The following is a 21,394-nucleotide window of genomic DNA, read 5'->3' as shown; positions in this document are numbered from 1 at the left end:
TAAACTAACTCTGAAAAATATAAAATGGCCTCTCCTATTGGTTTCATAATCACCGCATCCTAGAAGATAAAATTAGAATAATGAATTATTAAAAAATATAAGAAAAAATATTTGCAGCAATTACCTTCAACGGTCCATTTGCCGGTGTAACCTGCAGCTGTTGCGATTCCAATGTGACTAATTATAAACGGCTCTATATCTTCGCAAGACATAAACGGTCGAGTTTCGCCATATCTTCCAACATATAAGAAGCCGTATTCCCAACGCACCCAGAATTCGAAACTTTCATCATCAGTTAACATACCCATAGTTAAGTATGTAGATTTTATCCGTGATCTGCGAGTATGTCTTATAATACTCTTTGAGTTGTTTATTCTACCAAGAGTAACCTACAAAACAGTACAGCTCATACGATAATAACCCGGTAACCTCAGGTAAACATGAGAGGTATAAGAGTTAAAGCATCAATCTTCACCAGTGTTAATTATAACAAGCAATTGATTCTCATAAGATCAATTTTAATTCTATAGAAGAATGCTGCCTTTGCTTTTACACCGAAATAAATCAATTTGTTTAATTTAACCTCAACCATGGTTGATGTTAGGTAAGGGCCTGTGGTTAAAATTACGTGAACGTTGCTTCTTGCTTTAACTTTGAAGTTCACTATACCCTCATAAACCGAACCGAGGTTTGCTAAAATAGATTTTTATATGAAACTCGATGTACTATAAATAATATAACGAATATTTAAAAAATTACCTTTAGGTATAAAGTTCATTTTTAGAGACACTAAAACAAACAAATTTCTCAAATGCTACGAATTGTTGCCAATGTTCAACTAAAATGATATTTCTGTTTTTTTAGTTCATTAACGATTCAAATTAAAAAATACTTAATTATGTGTTAATGTTTATTGTTGCATATAATAGCAATAAAAATATCAGTCGTATAATTTTTGTATATGAAATGAAATAAAAAGCATTGAAAAAATGTTTTGACTAAGTATATGAAATCATTATTTGGGGATCATAGAGAAGCATAACAAATGATAATAAACTTGAAACTAGACCGCACATATTAAAGTCTGAGGTAGAATAAGCTATAAAAATATAAGTCAACCGGAATTGATTCAATATGAGTAAAATTTAAAAAAATATGAACGAGAAAAATTTATTTACAAAATTCTTTTATAATATATACTTCTCTGAAATAATACCTCACGACTGACTGCGATCGACATTTATTCCCTTACCATTAAATAATAATTCTACTAAATTTATGTGCAGTGACTTTAGACTTAAATGAGTCACTCACAGAAAATTATTTTTAAAATTATACAAGGTAGAATTCACCTTGTGAAGAAGTTATTATCAGGGAACAATTTGGATTTCAGTAAGACCCAGGTACACGAGAAGCACTCTTTCGCACGCATACAATACTTCAGATGTCACGAAGTTTGTACAATGTTTACATCTGCTTTATAGGTTTTGAGAAAGCATTAACGCTCATCTTATGGAAGGGCTATCGGGCTTGAGAGATAAAACGCTGCTCAAAAATATGCACTGGAATCAATCAGATGTAAAAGGCATTGAAGGGGAACTAACATAAAATATATTAACAGAGAGAGATGTCATACAGGGATATGTTCTTTCTCCTACACTTTATAATATATACTCAGAAACCATATTTAAAGAACCGCTTCAGGGACAAAAAGGAATTAAAGTCGGCGTTGAGACAATTAATAACATTCGTTATGCTGATGACATTGAAGTATTTGCTGAGACCATTGACGATAAAAAGAATGATAATATATTTATTCGTAAGGTAACCATACGTCCTCCTTTAACAAAAGATTCCAAAAAAAAACCTTTTTTTGAATCAAAGTTGGCCTTTGAATAAAATTTTCGAAATGTTTTTAGTTCTCGCGGCAATCTGTTATCCTTTATCCTCTTTTTTTGGTCAAATTCCGAGATGGACCTTGAACAAAAATTTCCATGACAACCTTTTTGGCCAATCTTCATAAACTGTAGCATTTTCAAGTCAGAGCGTCTCATATCATTTGAAAATAGATTTACAGCTTAGCTGAATAATAATAATATAAACATTTGTTACACATCCTCTTATAAATACGATACTAAGAAATATATTTTTACAGGGCTGGGACAAGATATTTTGTCACCTAATAAAAACAAATTTGCCCCCTATGTAGTTTTTTTACTTTTAATAAGTATAATATTCAGCAAAAATAATATTAACTACAACAAAGAAGACATAAAAACATATTTGAGTTTGTTACATAAAATCAATTAGAATATCATAATATTTCAGTTATTTAATTTACAACTTTTCAGTAATTCAAACTCACATTAATACACATTAATTAAATTATATTTAAAATTTCTAATGAACTAAAATTATTTAAAAAATAGTTTGATGAAAAGTGAACTTTTTTGTGAATTTATGTACCCCTATTTTTATAATTTTAGTAATTATTTTTTTAAGTGATACTTTGTTCATAATTTATTGTTTGTTATGTTTTCATACATCTAAATTAATTTAGTTTATTAAAACTCTCTTTTTAGCACAATAATAATAACAAAACTTTTTTTTACACAACTTTATTTGTGTTAAAAGCTTTCGCATACAATACAGTACATAAATAACATTTATTAAAATAAATAATATCAATTTTTATGACATTTTTTGTATTTCGTACACCGCGTGACTATGTGAAATACTAAAATGCTTAAAATAAAATGTTAAAAAGCGACATGAAGTGCTTATTCGCAATACCATTCATATATTTTTGTATGTGTGCGTTTATTGTGTGCAAAGGACTTCGTAATCGTCAAATCCGAGCTCTTGGCCACCGTACGCAATGTAGCAGACTCCATGAGAAGACTGCACCTTTCCGACGGTGAGGCTGCCCTCGTGCGAGACACGGCCGATAAACAGCGGCTCGCCATCTTCGGATTCGCCACCGGGGAGAGCGTTGTTGGGGAGTGCTGCTCCGCTTGTGGGCACCCAGTTGACTGAGCATCCGCAAAGCACCTGAAAGTACAATTAAAATCAATTTAGACAATTGTCACAAGCGAATCTTATTGCAAACAGGATTGCATATTATCTTAAAAGCTCTCAACATATGGAAAATCCTTTATAAATACGTATAATGGAGAAATCAATGAGGATATAACTGAACTCTTTTGTTGAGTACTAGGTTTAGAAATAAATTACAAAACATGACCGCTAATTAAAATTGAGAATCCTTTAAAAATTATAGAGAAAAAAGTAAAGAGGGCAAAAGTGTTTTATAATAATAAATTGAAAAATTATAAAAATATTTTCTGTTTTAATTGTAGTTTCTGTTTTAACTTGTTTGTAGATTATTATAACAAAAAAAATGAGAAAACTCTTTACAACAATCAAAATTCAACAAAGACAGAGATAATACATATATAATTATACTTCCAATGAGTTTTTGTAATTAGAATGTAAACTGAGGTGTTTAATCACAATTGTAATTACAAAATTGACAACTCAAATCTCCCAGATATGATAGAAATTGTATAATGTTGTGGGTTCATGCGGGATTCAAACACATGACTCTTAGATATAATTGTGCTATGGTGAGAATTAGAGAAGAACTGTCCAGAATCATCAAAAAATATAATAAGGAAAAATGTTTTAGAGAAATAATTTACTTCATAATCTGGTTTTCCATTTTCAGCGCCACCCCAAGGTACATAGCAACAGCCATGAGATGCCATCAGCTTTCCAGGAATAAGTGCTCCTTCATGTGAAGCCCTCGCGATGAACATGTCTTCACCGTCTTGTCCGCCGACAACAGCACCAGGAGGAATCTCACCGTTGCTGGCCGGAACCCAACAGCTCGGGCTGAAACTGGGAGCGTCGGCAGACATCAAGGCAGCCGGAGCACTCGCCGGTGGAACTGAAAAAACAAATTACCAATTATATTCTGTGTAAATTAAATACCCTTTCACGTAAATGTACCCAGATACTTTTAAAATTTTGAACAAAATTTTTAAAAAAAGAATGTGAATGAATTAACATCATGCAATGTTAATTTATAAATGTGATGTTAATAAAATGTTAGTTTACCATTTATTTTCCAATAAACAATGCATTGCTCTATATAAAATTTATTGAAATGGATGTTCATGGTAAGTGAATTACATATCTTTTCGTTGATTTATTACAATCTAAATCAATGTATTAGAGGCAATCTGGAAAAAAAACTATTTTAAGATCCTCTTTCTTCCTGGATTACCCCCGGAAAAAGTATATAAAAAAACACAATATTTTACATTCATTAATTTTATATTACAAATAAAATAATAGTAAAAAAGCACTATTAGATTGGGGCTATGAAATTTGAGTTTAAGGCTTTAACCTTTTAAACGCCAGCGACTTTCTAGTGAGTCACCTGTTATTTCTCTTCATGCGTCAGTATCTCTTACTAAAAACAAATATAAAATATTTGGTTTACTGATAAATGAAGCTAGTACAATAATATTTAATGATTAAAAATAAAATTGTAAATAATTTGTTAAAAAAATAATCAATAAGTGACTCAGCGGTTAGTCACTGGCTTAAAAATCAGAGGTAACCAACATTTTGAAATTCTTCCATCATGCTCAATAATAGTATTAAAGTTCCAAGGCCATTGGCTCAAGTTGTACAGAAAATCATATCAAGAATATACTTCACTACAATATAAAGTTATATACCAGAATCTAATATCTACGGTTCTCTTTCATGCAGTTAATATTTTTTATTCATTTTTTCGCAATTAAAAATATTAGTATTATGTACTTAAAGTTTTTAATTTTCAATAGATAAAAATCTTTAATAATTTCATAGTTGCCAATCCAATTATTTTATATATAATATTATACAGTATTTTGATAAAAAATCATATCTACAAGACAATATGGCTAAATATATAAAAATAATAAATTACAGTACACATTTTATTATATAAATATATCAGCATAACTAGAGAATACATGTTGTATTTTATAAATATAGAAGCAAGCACTGCTACTCTATTATTTTTATTTCGTTGAGATTATTATACATAACAATAAGTATTACAAAACCAAATTTCAAACAACATCAAAAAGTTAATATCAAACGTCCCGCAAACCTCTTTCGCATGGAACGGAGTTTGTCATGATTTTCCATTTTCCGGTAGCACCCCAAGCTGTACGTACTCCAAAGTGCGTTACTGGGAAGGGACTGTCGTCAGTCCATTCCATAATGAGAGGACCGGAGCCGACACACGCTCTCACCACAATCCTTCCGCTCGTCCACTGGATTAAGAACTTTCTGAATTCGCCGGGATGCACAATGCTATCGGTGTCGGTGACGACCTTTACACATATACAAATAGGTACAATTTTAACTAGCCAGTCGGTACGTTATGTTATATTTGGTAACGAGCGCTACCTTATCGGGTTTTTGGCGGCAATGTCTGATGACTGACTTTTTGTTTTCCCAACCACCAATGATCACTTCGTACATGGGATCGTTTTCGGCGGGGCCGTTAGTCAATGCAATGTGACAGTTTGAAGAACCTTGGAATTCGAATTGCAATTCACCGGACAAGACGGGATTGAATACGTATTCGAGTTGGTCGTTTGTCTCGACATCGTAGCGTCCTGAATAATCAATTTTTTTAATATAATATTATCAACTAACTTATACATAAAATTGTTGTCTCATGGAATCATATAAAAGTATTTAAGACTAATTTTAAAAATATCAGCCGCTTCTGTTAAATTGATAATGTGAATTTTTCCTTTCTTTGATCTACAAATAATAGTTTCAACTGCTATGTATATGTAATATTTGTGCGAAATGGTTGAAAAGTTTAATTCTTGATGGTATATGTAACATAATAACAATTTTATATTCGTTTTTAACCCTATGTTGCCATGTCTTTCTACATATACATAATAAATTACCAGTGGTTTTTAAGGTTAACTAGTGTTAATCAAATTTTTGGTACGTATAAAATCTGTTGATTACTATATATCTAGATACATTATAAATTAAATATAATCTGTCTCTTAAATCTGACATGATGATCATACTACTTCTCGCCTAAGACCGTTATTAAGTGATTTTAAAATCATTTATGCATCTAAGTTACATTTCAAAATCACTTAATAACAATAAATTACAAATGAGAAGTTTAATGAATAGCAGATTAGATTTCATTATGAGATTTTGTAGTTTTGGTCTTTTATTTATTCCAGGAAATGGTGACGAAGCATTTGGGTACATTTGAAGATACGTGTTGTAGTAATACTTGTTATTGATTTGCTATTTACCTTCAATCTTCCATGTGCCGGTAGCACCCCAGCCTGTGCACACTCCGACATGGCCAATATTGAATGGCTCTGGGTCCTCCCATGAGATAAAAGCTTCTGATTCGCCTTCCTTTCCGGCGGCAATTAAACCACCTGACCAACGTACCCAGAAACCTCTGAACTCATCGCCGTTTAAAATACCCTCAGTCGCAGCCTCAGCTTTTTCCGGCTTTGTACGGTTGCGTCTGATGACACTCTTGGTATTACCCCATCCTCCAATGAAGATCTGAAAACAAATAGCAAATGAACATTAAGTATATATATATATGGATATATACAAATAAAATAATTGTTTATTGATTAAAGTCATAATGTGCATTTGACATGTCGTTGGTTATTTTAAATTAATTATACTCATAGTGTTGCTTTTAAATATTAAGGATTTGATAATTATTGTTTAAATTGAATTATCTTCGATGGACTATCTATTACATTATACATATTTGGGTACAAAGATATGTAAAATTTCTCGATGATATCAAATACATCATAATTTTTTTAGAAAAAATTATCGTTTTACAATATTAGTTTTTATAAAATAAATACTTGAAAATATTTTTTGTAGTACTAAATTAATTTAAAACTGAGTTTTGGATATATTTTTTTATATTTATTTGCTATATTGTTGGTATTTGTTGATATATGATATAACAACAACGAAGACTAACAATTGCCCATCAATAAAATATTATATTGATGATAAACTTTAAATGAGCGGATGAAGAATATGAATAAGCGCATGAGAAACAAATCGACCCTTCATCTACAATTGCAATTGCATAATCATACATGACACAGGAACGTTATTTTAAGGGGGGGGTGTTTCCCCCCCTTGAATTTTGATAGAAAAATGTATCTCATTTAATGAAATACTATGAATTTTAACAAAATGGAAATATTAAACTTTCCCCTCCCCCTTGGAAAAAGCTAAAATTACATCCTTGCCGTGACCAATAAAAATCAGAAATTCACTTGAGTATTTTGAAGAAATGATCAATTGTAATTAGCTAGTAGCCTATGTTAAAAACAAGGGTAAGAATTAGGGAAAAGCAAAAAGGCGTTTACAAATAGATGTCTTTTTAAGTAAAATTAAATTAAAGCAAAATAGCTATTGATAAAGAGTAAGCTTCTATTCACTAACTATGAAATACAATTAATTTTGAAAAACGAAAGATAGAAAAATACAACTGGTCAGTGAGTGGTTAATCTTCTTGTTACCTGACCCCGAAAGTCAAATGATATCTAGTCTCTGATATTTACATGTTTTGACAGCACCTTGAATTACAACTTCATTGAAACGTTAAATCTATATACAACTGATTATGTCAATGGGCTTCTTACTTGGTCATTCTGATCAAAATAATTTAATAACATTTTATAAACTACTTATATACATGTGTCTTAATGACTCGTTATATATTGCTATATATACAACATCACACAAATTATATAAATATCTAATGATCTTATTACTCGTATGCATGCAAACAACTAACCTCAATCATTGGATCGGATTCTGCTGGTCCGGTTGTCAATGAAACATGAGCATCGTTAGGGCTCCTGACTTTGAAGTTGACGCAGCCATTGGAAATTGGGTAAAATGTGTATTGGAGGTTGTCCTCGGTCGTTAGATCTGAAAATAATTATTTAGTTGGTTAATACAAATAGCGTTACGCTGGCTCGAGAAAACTCGATTTCTGGTTCGAGAAAACTCGAAGCGTGACATTTCGAAAACGTTAAAAAGCTTAATTCATTGTTTGTGCGAAGGAGTACATTGTTAGAAGACATAATGATGGCAATAAGACGCCGCGGACCGCTTGTGATTTTATTATGTTTTAGGGTGAGGCGAGTGGTTGTCGTGAAAGCTGCCGAGAAAGTCTGGTGACGCTCATGTGCTAACCGACTTAAATAATGATTCTCTTCTCACAGAGCTATCATGTGTCATTAATAAAGTGGGTGCTGTATTTGACAATTTTCTAAAAACCAAGTAAAATATATTACAAACATAGCTCAGAAGAATCGTCGTCGTTTTAAAGGCACGCTATTTTTTATTTCAAGTAAAAATGCGCAGTAAAAAATAACGTCAATTAACTAGACACAATGGTATCTATATAAAAAAGTGCTGGATCCGAAACTCATTGTGATGCTGTTCATGTGCAACAACCATAACGTAGAATCAAGAATCGCCAGTGGTACCCAAATAGTATAAATATAATATATAAATATATATTTTTGGAGTTGCTTTGAGTAAATTGAATGAATCAATGATTACGAATTACTCATGTTTATTATATTTAATTGTTGACTACCATTGAGTATTTTTAAGGTCTAATGATAATATTCTACGAGGTCGATTTAGACGGTGTTTGTATGATGTCATCGTCTCGTGCGTAGGTGTGACATCATAGTCGCAATCCAGACGAAATAGGTTTAGAAGCCACTGGTCGATGTTATGGCGCCGTTGCGACGTTGTGAGGTGGGATGGTGGATATTTACACCATTTTTGCTCATGGAATATATTGATTGTCTTGTGTTATACAACAGGCCTTGACCTCTCGTCTGAGGAATTATTTTGGAAAATCACTATTATGCGCGTACCGTTACACTGGTACGACATTAGACGACCGCTGTGGTATTATTTGTTTGTATAAATTATGGAAATGAAAGATTTTGGAAAAAATACACGAATAAATTATATAAATTTTTAAAAAGCCATCTACATTTTTCCTCTTATTGGGACAAATCTTTAGGACTCCAAAGAGATAAATGGAATAAATAAATCTGTAATTATTAGTGGTTAAAACTATGGTTTAGCTAAACAAAACATAAGTGAAATAGGTATTTTGAGCACCCGACACAATAGCCATGCATTTTATAGTCATCAATTATCATAAATTACCGCAACATAGTGACGCTTAAAAATGTTTTTTCATGAGCTTCGAGAAGCACGTCTAGAAAAAATACTCATCGCCACGCATCGAATGAGTAATGTTGTAAGTAGCCTACTGCCCAATGCACTAGAGGCGGAGCTAAACAGTAACACGATTGGTTATAAATTGTCTTTCTCTCCAATTTGTAGAAGTTCATCGAAGGACTTGTCCTTCGATGTTCTTGTTACCGTATGGTAACTCTAGCCTATAGTGAGTGAGCTTTAAAGTGTGAGAATGCTATGATGAATTGTTATAAGTAGAAATATATGTCAATTCATCATAGCATTCTCGCACTTTGAAGCTCACTCACTATAGGCTAGAGTTACCATACGGTATCCAAAAGGAAGACAAGTCCTCCTTTTCAATTAAAATATAAAATATAAAACATATTAGAATTAATATTGTATATGCTGCGAAACAGAATTGAATACAAATTCGTATCCTTGAAAGTGAAGCAGCTTATTCTTGAAGTAAATAGTCCGAAGGAAGAAGAGCAGATATTCTATGGCGAAAAGTGTTTTGAATGGATGCTACCCAAATAATACAATAAATACAAATATGAAAATTAGATTACTTGTATTGAGTTCTTGCAAAAAGTGGTGTTATCATTGATGACGTGAATCTGTACGACCAATTTTGCAGCCAGATGATGACATCAGGCTGCAAAATTGGTCATACAGGTTCACGTCATCAATGATAACATCTCTTTTTTGCAGGAACGCAATACAAGTAATCTAATCTTCATATTTAGATTTGAGGAATGATCCTCAAATCTGAAGACAAAGGGATTAAGTTATTCTAACAACAATAGACGGTATTTTTTAAATATTGTCCTAACATTAATTGCTTTTCGGCATTTCTGAAAATTTGTCAATTTTATTTTTGTATTCCTGCTTATAACACAAACGTTGAGAGAATTTTTCACTGATAAACTTTCAATGGACCAAGGAACGGAATCGACTTAATATGCAGTCAGTGAAGGCGATAATATTCACACAACATAATTTTAAGAGAATGGCATGATCGAATTTGTATAGTTATTTATTAAGAAATTAAGCACTTTTGTATTATAGTTTATGACTTATAAAAAATATCTTAATGTTAAAGTTATTGTTTATTTTACAATAAAGATGTATATCTCAAGTTTAGTTTTATTTCAAAATTTCCTTTTTTCACATTTGCATATGGCAACCCTACTCTCGGTGTACATAGACTACCAAATTGAATCAGAGACCAGAGAGACTTTTGTGTGCAATAAGCTGAATCAAACATCATTTCCGGCGTCTAACTTTCTTAAAAGTAACAACACTCGGCTACCAATCCCAAAAAATACCATTATATGGAACAATCGAATATAACTGATTCTATGACTGTGAAACGGCCTAACAAATCCACTCTTTAACAACTCACCATAAAATAAAAGCTCACAATAGATACACATATCGTATATGAATGCCCCCATATTTATAGCATAAAGAAAAGACAAGAAAAGAGCCTCGAGAAACTACCTGTGACCGGTTTTGCTTGTTGTGATTTTTTCAAGCCCCTTTTGGATCTGAGTTTTAGCATTCTTTATAATGTCTATCAATGTAAGTAATTAATATTGTACACTGCTCTCACTTTAGTCGCCTTAGATCGATGGTATTTAATTTTAATTTCAATTTCTCATTCTACTCTCGACGGAAAGAGTTATTTGCATTTAGTAGTCTGAGAATGTAAATTTAGAAAATTTTTCACACACCCAGTTTAAAATCGTTTGCATAGAATCTCAAGTACGGGGTGTGGCAGATAAAATTTTCCATGTGAATTTTTATACATTACAAATTATTTTTATCTATCTGTTTGGATATTCATTATCATGATATTAATATATACTAGTAAGTTCAAGCAAATCTTTGTGGATTCGCTCCCTGTTATAATATGTGAGTGTTTTGGATGCTCCACTCGTGAGATTGCGACATAAAAATGACCACGAGAGAAACGCCCATCACTCAATTAAGTCAATTAATGTAATATTGAGCGACTTCCCTTGACTTATCTATTATTATTGGCAAGCTGCGGATTAAAGCCACTTGAAGCTTCAATCACATTTAACGCGTTTATAATATACAGTTTTAGTGGATAAATTCTTCAGCAAAATAAAGCTACTAGCTTGACTATGGCGAGCGCGTAACGAATACAAAATTTATTCAATAAAATATAAAATACACTAATATAATATCGTAGTTCCAAATAAAATTTCATAATCTTGCTTCCTTAAAATCGCCAGTATATTATTTGAATATACATCAAAGTAACTAGACTACACAAATTGAATATCAAAGTAATACAATAAATAACTATATATTATATAGCGACTATTTCTTTACATTATTGAATCTTAATAAATTTATTCCTCGGTAAAAATATTGCTAACTTTAAAAAGGGGCTTGACATATACAGTTTTTGTAACACTGCTAACAATCAACGTATGTTGAAATTTAAAATGCCTATGATTTCCGAAAATGAACTGTCAGAAATAAAAGACAGAATCAAACATGTGCGTCTTAATGGTCCATAGTTTAGTTGTATATATTCTTGATTTATTGCGACAAAAACAAACCTGAAGGAATGATTCGCAGAAACGACACATTCGAGTTGTTCTGGCCCTTGTTTATTTTACACAAATGGTTCCAAGGGCTCCGCAAAATTTATGATGGAGTTTTGGTGGAGCGCTAGACCGGCTTCGTCTAGGTCAGAGGTCGGCAAAGTGCGGCTCCGAAGCCGCATGCAGCTCTTTGGCCCCTTAAGTGCGGCTCTGGCACAAATGTCCACCGACATTTACGCGCCGGATTTAAAAAACAAGGAAATATGGAGCTCTAAATTTGAACGTCTTTGTGTTGATTTGGAAAATTATAATAAAGGTTTGCTAAATTAATAAATAAATTTGGCTCTCATTTTTTTTTTAATCGTTGTAATGTACATATTTGGCTCTTTGGCTAATAAGTTTGCCGACCACTGGTCTAGGTAAATGGAATTTACAAAGATGCACAGTCTGAAACGGCAAAACCGACCCCAGAATTTCCACAATTTTGATTTCATAGTTTTGTTTTTAAATTGATAATAAATAAATTGTAATTTCACATTTTGTGTTAAAAATAATATTAACGTTTTTTTTACTTTAAGCACTGGGCCCTACCTGAGTGAATCGTTTGCATATGTACAGAGCAGGCTCTAAACCTTGGTGGTTAGTTTATGCTATGGTAATTAATACACTTGGATTCACGGAATTTAATACCTCAACTAGATAATTGATCATTCGTTTTATCGCGTTGACCTAAAATCGGTAGTAGAACGCTCTGTAAAACAAACGAACTAAAAATTGAGGCAGACAAACAAAAAAACAAATTATTTATCGTTTTTGTTGGTTTAAATTGTCTGGAGCAAACCTGAAGTCAGCTCTTGTTGGTGAAATCAGTAAAAATATTAAATATATGTATATATGTATGTATAACGTAAAAAATTAATTATATAGACTCGTGAAAAATAGAATCTGAATCTAAAAATAATATATTTCAATTACTTTTGTTGCGATATGATTTTTTTTAAATCAAACAAAATGATTGATCATACTTTAATAGTTAACGAATTTAGCAGATATATTTATAAGGTAAAATTTTTAGATGAGTTTTATGAAAAACCGATTAAAATAACGGCACAAAATCCGCTATATCCCATATATTACAAAAATAAAACGGTTTTTACCTCTACTTTTTTCTCTAACATATAACGGAGTTACGATAACTTGATTTTTTGAATAGTCGTCATTTTGAAACATGGCGGATAAAACTGGTTAATGAACTTAGCTGAAATATTTATAAGGTCAATTTCTTAGTTTTATATAATTTCTATCAAAATATACCTAAAAATAACTTCGTGTTTTTTAGAGTAATATAGATAGATAATTTAAAAAAATCGCTAGTTTTCATAATGTTTTTTCAATACACGTTATTTACGTTTAATGAAATACAGTCATTCGTTAACTTAGTGTCAAAGTAAATAATAAAACATATCTTTACTTTAACGTTAAGTTGTCAAAATGAATAAAAAAATATGTTTACTTAAATTTTAGTTAGTTTATTTTAAATGTGCTAATTTAGCGTACGAGTGCTAAATCAAAGCACTGTTGTCATTATGTAAAGTAGTAACTCATTGCCGACAAAAATTATAGATAGGCAAAAACGGCTATTGAACAAAAGGCGACAATAAAATTCTATGAAAAAATATTTTTGCTGACGACATGAAGAAAGCCGCTGACGTCATATAAGTTATAGAAATTAAAATAATTAATGAGGGTAGATGTGATGTTAATGTTAACTAGTGAATAATATAATTTATTCTGATCGATGAACGGGTATTTTAGGAATCTCTGATCTATCAAAGCGCCTCTTGGATATTAGCCAACGTGTACCGGCTTTTAGAATATGTATGCCGACAAAATATATTCAGTTCCACGTACATATACACACTTTTAATCAAAATATAATTTTATGTATTACTACAGATTCAGGTGATCAAAAACATACCAATAACAGACATCTCGGTTGCTTGGATGTTTCCAAAAATGCGCAGAAACCAAAGACACAACCAACGCCGACGAGCCTGCCGACAAACTGAACATACACTAGCGGTTCAGTGGTATTAAATTGCGGTTCGAAGCATAAAGAAGTTTTATATATAGACATCTCTTTCTAATCAAATACTCCAGAGAGAGACAGCTGTAAAGTATTACTTATATGACGTTCTTGTATAAAATGAAGTAATCACATAGGAATTCTCATCTCTTAGTGAAATCTTGTCTTGAAAACGAAATGCATATTTCTCGAAGCTTATTTTTAGATTTATTCATGATCTAATGCACATCTTTAGAAATATTGTATCCAGAGATGACGTCATGCTGCTGTATTTGGACGAAAATCGATCCTTTCTGCTTCAGCCGAAACCCACATTCGAGGAGCGTGCAGACGGCTTTTATAGATATACATTATGTATGGTATATGGTAGTATAGCCACAGTTGCATCAATACAGACTAAACTAAGGGGAAAATATGCCTTATATTAGAAAAATGTATTACACTATATATTTATGAGAAATCACATAACAATTATTGAAAAAAAGGCTTAAGTTTAAGATAAACCAAAACAGAACCGCATTTATAAATATATTGCTTAAGAATTTGCTGTTAAAAATAAACCAAACACACTATGGCATGTTTTGTTTGATTTGTTCGATCATTAATTTGTATGGTGACAAGTAGAAATAAATAAAAATGAGTACATAATTGAAAAAGCAAACAATGTAAAACGTTTTTATACCTCTCGCCTTTTTATATTTACTAATGCACTCGTTGAAAAGTTAATGGAGAATGTTGTTAATATAATCGAAATATTTGTTTTGCTTAAATCCCAATATATATTTATGCGTGATAATAATATAGTTGTTTATTATACAATCAGACAGTTTGTTTCTAGTACCTAATACACAATTAAATAACTTTATTATATTTATATATGTATATGTATTTATGTAATATGTATATATACCAGAGTAAGGCAAATTAAAACCTTGACTCGTAATATATTTTGCTTATAAAGATACAAGGGGGTACATTTTCTACCATCGTGAAATACTACGAATGTTGATAATGGAACAGACCAGGCTGCCTCAATTTTACTACACGAACTTATTTTATTTGTAAAAGGACGCTTCCACGTGAAACGGAATGGTTTGTCTGTTTACCGCTTGTATTTTTCATGACAAGTTTTTGTATACACGCGTTTTAAATGCGTACAGACATGATGACGATCAATTAATTGTTTGAAATTTATTCGTCAAAGCTGATTTTATTCTTACTTCACTTTCACACTAACAATACATTTATAAAAATACATCTTAACTCGTGCTCCTCGTGTTGCACCTCTTTTCTTCCATCGCCTATTTGAGCAAAAATTTGCAAGTCACTGGGACAGTACGAGTAACCAGAAGTCCGCGTCATTTTAATTCATTGGATTTTGAAAATGATTTTTGAGGCCTAGTGAATCTCTCCTGCAGATGGTTGTTAATTTTTGGTTTACGTCACCGTTCTGAATTATTTTAAATACGTTTAGTACAATTGTTGTTATGGCCAAGATGCCTGGACCAAACCAAGCGCTCGTTTGACGTTTATTCTTATTCTGTTGGCAGCAGCGTGGATCGTATACTGGTACATATAAGCCTATTTATAAAATTTTACATAATTTTCGGGGGGGGGGGGGGGGAGTAGGTGGGGGCATTTTCATACCCCACCTCCCCTTGAATTTCGGCAAAAAATAATGTCATTTATTTATATACTATAAATGTGTGAAATAGAAATATTTAAAAAAAGTTTAAATGACGTCCCTGATTCTAAATAAACCAGAAATTATCTTTTAATTTAAATCTAGAAAAACAGTCTCGAATGGTATAAAATTTTTATTTAAAAAAAAAACAATTCAACATTTGTTTTTGATTAACGCAACCAAAGGATTTTAATTAGCGAAAATATATATTAATTGATATGCGCTAGTGATATTATATGCAGCTCTAAAATGTCTATGAAACGCAATTTGCCAGTCACGAAACGTCCATTTTCTGTTCAAACCAAGATCTAACCTAACGAAAGTTCTAAAACTGATTATAGTTTTTTTAGGTTAAACTTAGGAGAAGTACAGATGCTCCATAGTTTTTTGCACTTGAATATTACACAATGTTTTAAAAATATGTTAGCTGTCCTAGATATTGCTATAGACTTCTGATTTAAGAAAGCTGATTAAAATACATTAAAATCAAATTGAGTCAATAAGAGGGCGCAAAAGCAATTATCACTTCTCGGAAGTCAAAAATTCACGTCAAAAGCAATAAAATCGTGTCGGCGCCGTCACAGTGGGAACGCTTGGTAACGAGCGTTCTCATTCGACACGATTTTATTGCTTTTGATGTGGATTTTTGACTTCTGAGAAGAGATAATTGTTTTTTGCGCTCTCCTATTCGACAAAATTGGTTTTATTGTACTTCTTAGAAATCTTAATTTGTTAAAAAATATCGCGTGGGGATCCTACGGCGCGGGATTCAAGGCCTTGCCATAATGCCGGACCTGGCCGAAGCGAACTATTGTAGAGTTGTATGTGCTTTTCTCCGAGCGCTGGTGGAGAAGTTGGCAGAGGGATGATGTACTCGAAAGGGTCCTCTATTGTCACTCTCCTTGTTGCTTGTCTCGACTTACAGGTGTGGTTTTAGACCGTCTCTGGAGCAGAAGCGTCGTCTCCCTGATTTGTTTCGTCGCCGTCTATTGCTTCGTCTTCCTGCAATCTGCCTGGCGTATCGTTTGCGTAAATAACACAAAATATAATGCACAAAAGGTTATGGATTCTCTGTATTTATGTGGACTAATATTGACGCGCTTTGACTCTTTGTTTATGAATTCTTTTATTTCCAAAAGGATTGTTTTTTCCTCTGGACATTAGAAGGGTTACCGTGATGGTTCGATCAGTGTCAGTCTATTTACTACTTGTCGTTATTGTTCTCGTGGGTTACCCTTTGTTTGTATTGCGCAATTGTCAAGTTATATTATTTTAATTATCGTTCGGTTACCAATTAACTGCACGAGTATATAAATACCTCACACAGAGGATAGTTTTAAAAATGACTTTATTACTAAAAAAATCATATGAATTACGAAAGGTTTTTGTCTTTTACACCCACCCTTCATGCTCACAATCATTAAAACATATTAATTATTTCACTCACCACTTACTGGTTCGTACTTACATTTACATTATAGAGATTATTTCTGCATTCTATAGAACGAATAGAATGCAATTCTGGTTTAAGTTGTATACGTTACATAGGAATATATATTATTTCAACAATATAAATAGATAATATAAATTCCTAGTATTTTAGCTTTACATTGTTTTTTCGTTTTTATCAACCTTTGATAACTGTAGTTACCCCTGGATGTCTTCTAAAAGCGATTAGAAGATTAATTGCTTGTTTTTTGAATGCTACTTATTTTTTACCAATCTATTATTTTTAACGTTTCATTTTTATGATTATTGCTTTTTTAAATGACCCTTGTTTTTTTCTAACAAATAGTTTGTCGATAATGTTTCTTGAAATTGGAATTTTAATATCTTTATAATAATAAAAGACAATGTCTATCTATCTGTTATCTTGAAAAATATACTAGCTTCAATATTTTCGTGATAGTGCTTTTGTTTTCGGTGGAATGATAATATATTTACTATTTATTATTACATAATTAGAATAATTACTACTGTGTTATATATAACTTAAATTTGGAATTAAATTGTTTATACTAATCCTTGTTCCTTCCGTTATTTTGTGTTAAAAATTACAGATAAAAATATATTTACTTGAAAAAGTATTAAACAGTTTTAAGAACAATTCTCGTTACATTAAAACATATTTTTAAAGAAATTTATTTTAATTTTATTTAAAGTATTTTGTAAAATCAAATTAAATTTTAATAATTTTGCTTTAGATTAATTTATTGAAAGCTTAAAAAGAATTTGCATGTAAAAAAATTAAATTCAAATTTATTTCACTATCTTTTCCTCAAATATTTTTTAAAAATATTTTAATAAACGCTATTTTGAAACAAGATGGCGGATCAGACTGGCTAATGAACTTCGCTGAGATTTTTACGAGTTATATTTTAAGAAAAAGTTAATATGTAATACTTTTTTGATGGGTTCTGTTAATGGAAGTACATTGTAACGGCGGTTCCAAAAACATCGTGCTAACGATGAGAGCCTTGAAGATGAAGAAGGTCGTAGAGTAGTTGCTATCTTAAGAGGTTACTTGAAACAGAAGCACGCATAAAAATGCTGTTCAAAGAATAGACGTTAGTAATCAAAAGGTTCTAGACCACTTAAAACAAGTAGATAAATAAAAGGCTTGACAAATGGGTGCCGCGCGAACTGAATGATAACTGTAAAAATAACCGTTACAAAGTTTGTTCTGCGTTTCTTTTATGCAACAAATCAATTTATAAATTGAACGAGCGACGAAAAATGTATCCTCGAGGAAACAAAAGTCTATGAACCCTTTACGTTAGAAAATTCCACAAGAATCCCAATTAAATAGATCACTGTTAAACTTTACAGAGACACTAATAATAGTTCACATAACCTAACAAAAAAATAAATGTGCGACTAGTACTACCCTTTATCTGTTTTGGTCTGTTTAATTTATCTAGTCATCGCGGAAGTCAATAGTTTCTTCCTAGATGAGTTATTTTAATTTTTTACATTTATTTTCAAGACAACTTATCACTAGTGAAGTGATAGTTTGTCTTGAAAATAGATGTAAAAATTATTATATATTAGCCTTATCACTAGTGAAGTACAAATACATTTTCACCAGTAGATATATATTTCTACTAGTGAAAATATAATTTAACTGATAGGCGCCGGTGAAACCAAATCTAATTTAAACGAATTAACCAAACCCAGTTTGACATGATGAAAGTTTTAAAACTAATTACAGTTTCGCATCTTTCTAAGTTCGCTTTCGTATTGTCGAGTCGAAACATCACATTGTTCAATGCTTAATATATATGCATCAGGCATTGAACAATGTGATGTTATGACTATAATGGCAAATCTTTGTGTATTTACGGATCATCTAATTGAAACAGTTTATAGTTGGTTACGATCAGCCTCGGCATTATTTAGACTTTGTCATATTTTAGTTTTTTATTAATCGATTCAGCAAGTTACAATGAAATTTGTTTCGTCACCATATAGAATTATTATTTCCGTCAATTATTATTTTTTTGATAACAATCGCGAAATTTCCATTTTCTCACACTCAAACCTTCAATTTTATTAAATACTTTTACTGACAACCCTATTTATGTATCTATCCAATTTGTGACCAATTCCAAATTTGCATATCCCCAAATTGACCTCTCATTGAACCATTAATTGAATGTTAAGTATCTTCAATTTTACCGGATTAACCAAAGACCATATTGACGACAAGATGACTTAAACCGGAAGTGTGTACTGTTATCCCATTCGTACAAATGCAATAATAAATTTCACATATGGAAATCGGGGGCGTGATTCAAATGACAAACGTCGATTGTTAAAAATTAACCGTTTACTTACTACGCAGTTAAACTGGAGATTAGTTAATTAATTTAATGCAATAATTTATGTCGGATGAGCTCCGTCACAATTTAAATCGTAACGGGTAATCTCGGAAATGATTCTGCAATTGCTATAATAGTCATTCGCGGGGGCAAATCTACTCCTGCTAAGAAGTTGTCATCAGGCATATTTAATCATTATGTGCTATGGTTTTGACGTATATGCATGTATGTAGTCATTCATAAATGATAAAAAAATATGAATCATTCCTGACGAAAAGGATGTGACGAGCAGATGTGACGAAATTGTCATGGGATAGTAAGTAATAGAATACAACTTTTTATTTCGTAGTAACTCATGATCATGCGTCATGGCTCATGGTCGTGGTATTAAAATCACATTGTTATTAACTATGTATACTTATTATCTAAAATTCTAAAGTAAAACAAAATGTTAAAATATATACATAATTACATACATATGTATTATATATGAATTTGCACAATTTTTGGTCGAATTTTAAATATCCAAACTGATAATATTGGATTTTTCTTAACTTTCAACATTTGATATTCTATTGAAGTATAAAAAATAATAAATTAACATAATTTTGTTCATTATAACAGGTTTAAAAACACCGTATAATAATTTCACACCATTTTTGCCATCGAGACAATCATGTATACTTACATACAAGCCAATTTCAACTATATGGAATTTATCGTCTTTAAATACATTGTCTTTTGCGAAGTATTAAAAATAATTTGAATATTGACTAAGTATAATACATAGTTAAAATATAATTGATTTTAAATGAAGTTTTGAGCTTCATATTATAATTTCAAGTATTTAAAGTCTTTCGTTACAACATGGCAGGAGTTTAATTCGTTACAACAGGGTAAACACAATCAACAACTACTAAGTCTGTAATTAGTGACATATATTTTAATAATAATAAACTATTATTATAGCTTACAATCAGTACATGTCACCAACGAACTATCTCGATTTTATTTTATTTATTAATCACGATGTTAAGATTAGGAAAATCTAGGAAACCCAATCTGTAAAAATTGATAGGGAGTATAATATAATTATAATAACCAATTTCGACCCCCATACACGATAGAAAATGAAAAACTGGGATTTGAACCCAAGTCTTTCAGGTATAAGTCACGACTTATACCATTTGTCAGTCTGTGATTCTTGACCTATGCCCATAGAAATATTGTTATAGCTTAGCTTGTTTAAAATACCAATGCATCAGGAAGATATCCAAACAGGGACGTCATTTCAACTTTTTCCAGAGGGAAGGGGGCAATAGTTGGCCATTGAATGATCGTTTTTTTAATATTTCCATTTCATTACGATTCATAGTATTTCATTAAATGGCAAATTCAAGGGGGTTACTGTTTAGAATCCACGTCAAAAGCAATAAAATCGTGCCGTCGTCGTCGCAGTAGAAACGCTCGGTTATGTAACGTTCATATTATATATTTTTTAACAATATTACGACTTACAATAAGTGATATCAAAACAAATTTTGCTTTATTGGAGAATGCAAAAAATAATTATCCCTTCTCAGAAGTCAAAAATCTACATCAAAAGCAACAAAATCGCTACAACGCCGACAAGATTTTATTGTTTTTGACGTGAATTTTTGAAGTGATAATTATTTTTGCGCTCTCCTATTGACCAAAATTCGATTTAAATATACTTTGATCAGCCCGATTATATCAGAAGTTCATAGTAATATAAGTAAGAATAACTATCATATTTTTAAAACATAGTGTAATGTCCAAATGCAATCAAACTACATTTCGCAACTGTTTAATTGCGTTTCATAGACATTTTAGAGCATTTTATATATATATATATATATATATATATATA

General features: G+C 31.3%; 1 protein-coding gene and 1 long non-coding RNA gene across 3 annotated transcripts; one reads left to right on the top strand and one right to left on the bottom strand.

Moving 5' to 3' along the window:
• Window positions 1–2,193: 2,193 nt before the first annotated feature.
• LOC148238643 (uncharacterized) lies at window positions 2,194–13,979 on the bottom strand. Of its 2 annotated transcripts, XM_088200288.1 has the most exons (7): window positions 13,891–13,979; window positions 7,892–8,028; window positions 6,357–6,621; window positions 5,470–5,681; window positions 5,168–5,393; window positions 3,702–3,949; window positions 2,194–3,051 (listed from the first exon to the last, which is right to left on the bottom strand). In XM_088200288.1, exons 1-7 carry the CDS (start codon window positions 13,901–13,903, stop codon window positions 2,821–2,823), a joined length of 1,332 nt encoding a protein of 443 aa, XP_088056414.1. In that variant the 5' UTR covers window positions 13,904–13,979; the 3' UTR covers window positions 2,194–2,820. The 2 variants fall into 2 exon arrangements, with proteins under 2 accessions (XP_088056414.1, XP_088056421.1); XM_088200295.1 differs by lacking the exons at window positions 5,168–5,393; window positions 5,470–5,681.
• Window positions 10,228–13,469, top strand: LOC148238644 (uncharacterized). Its single transcript, XR_015811688.1, has 2 exons — window positions 10,228–12,058; window positions 12,332–13,469. It is a non-coding gene; the product is annotated as an uncharacterized LOC148238644 (long non-coding RNA).
• Window positions 13,980–21,394: the final 7,415 nt, after the last annotated feature.

The sequence above is a fragment of the Plectrocnemia conspersa genome, unplaced genomic scaffold (genome assembly GCF_051122295.1).
Source record: "Plectrocnemia conspersa isolate PC_06_02 unplaced genomic scaffold, ASM5112229v1 ptg000001l, whole genome shotgun sequence".
Lineage (NCBI taxonomy): Eukaryota > Metazoa > Arthropoda > Insecta > Trichoptera > Polycentropodidae > Plectrocnemia > Plectrocnemia conspersa.
This window is presented reverse-complemented; position numbering and strand designations above follow the sequence as displayed.

Bases quoted from the DNA above. Each gene is read 5' to 3' on its own strand.
- LOC148238643 (XM_088200288.1), bottom strand. The intron at 6,622-7,891 runs GTTAGTTGTTTG...ATTTGTTTTCAG, and splicing joins AATCCGATCCAATGATTGAG to ATCTTCATTGGAGGATGGGG. The intron at 5,682-6,356 runs GTAAATAGCAAA...TTGATTATTCAG, and splicing joins CGGCACATGGAAGATTGAAG to GACGCTACGATGTCGAGACA.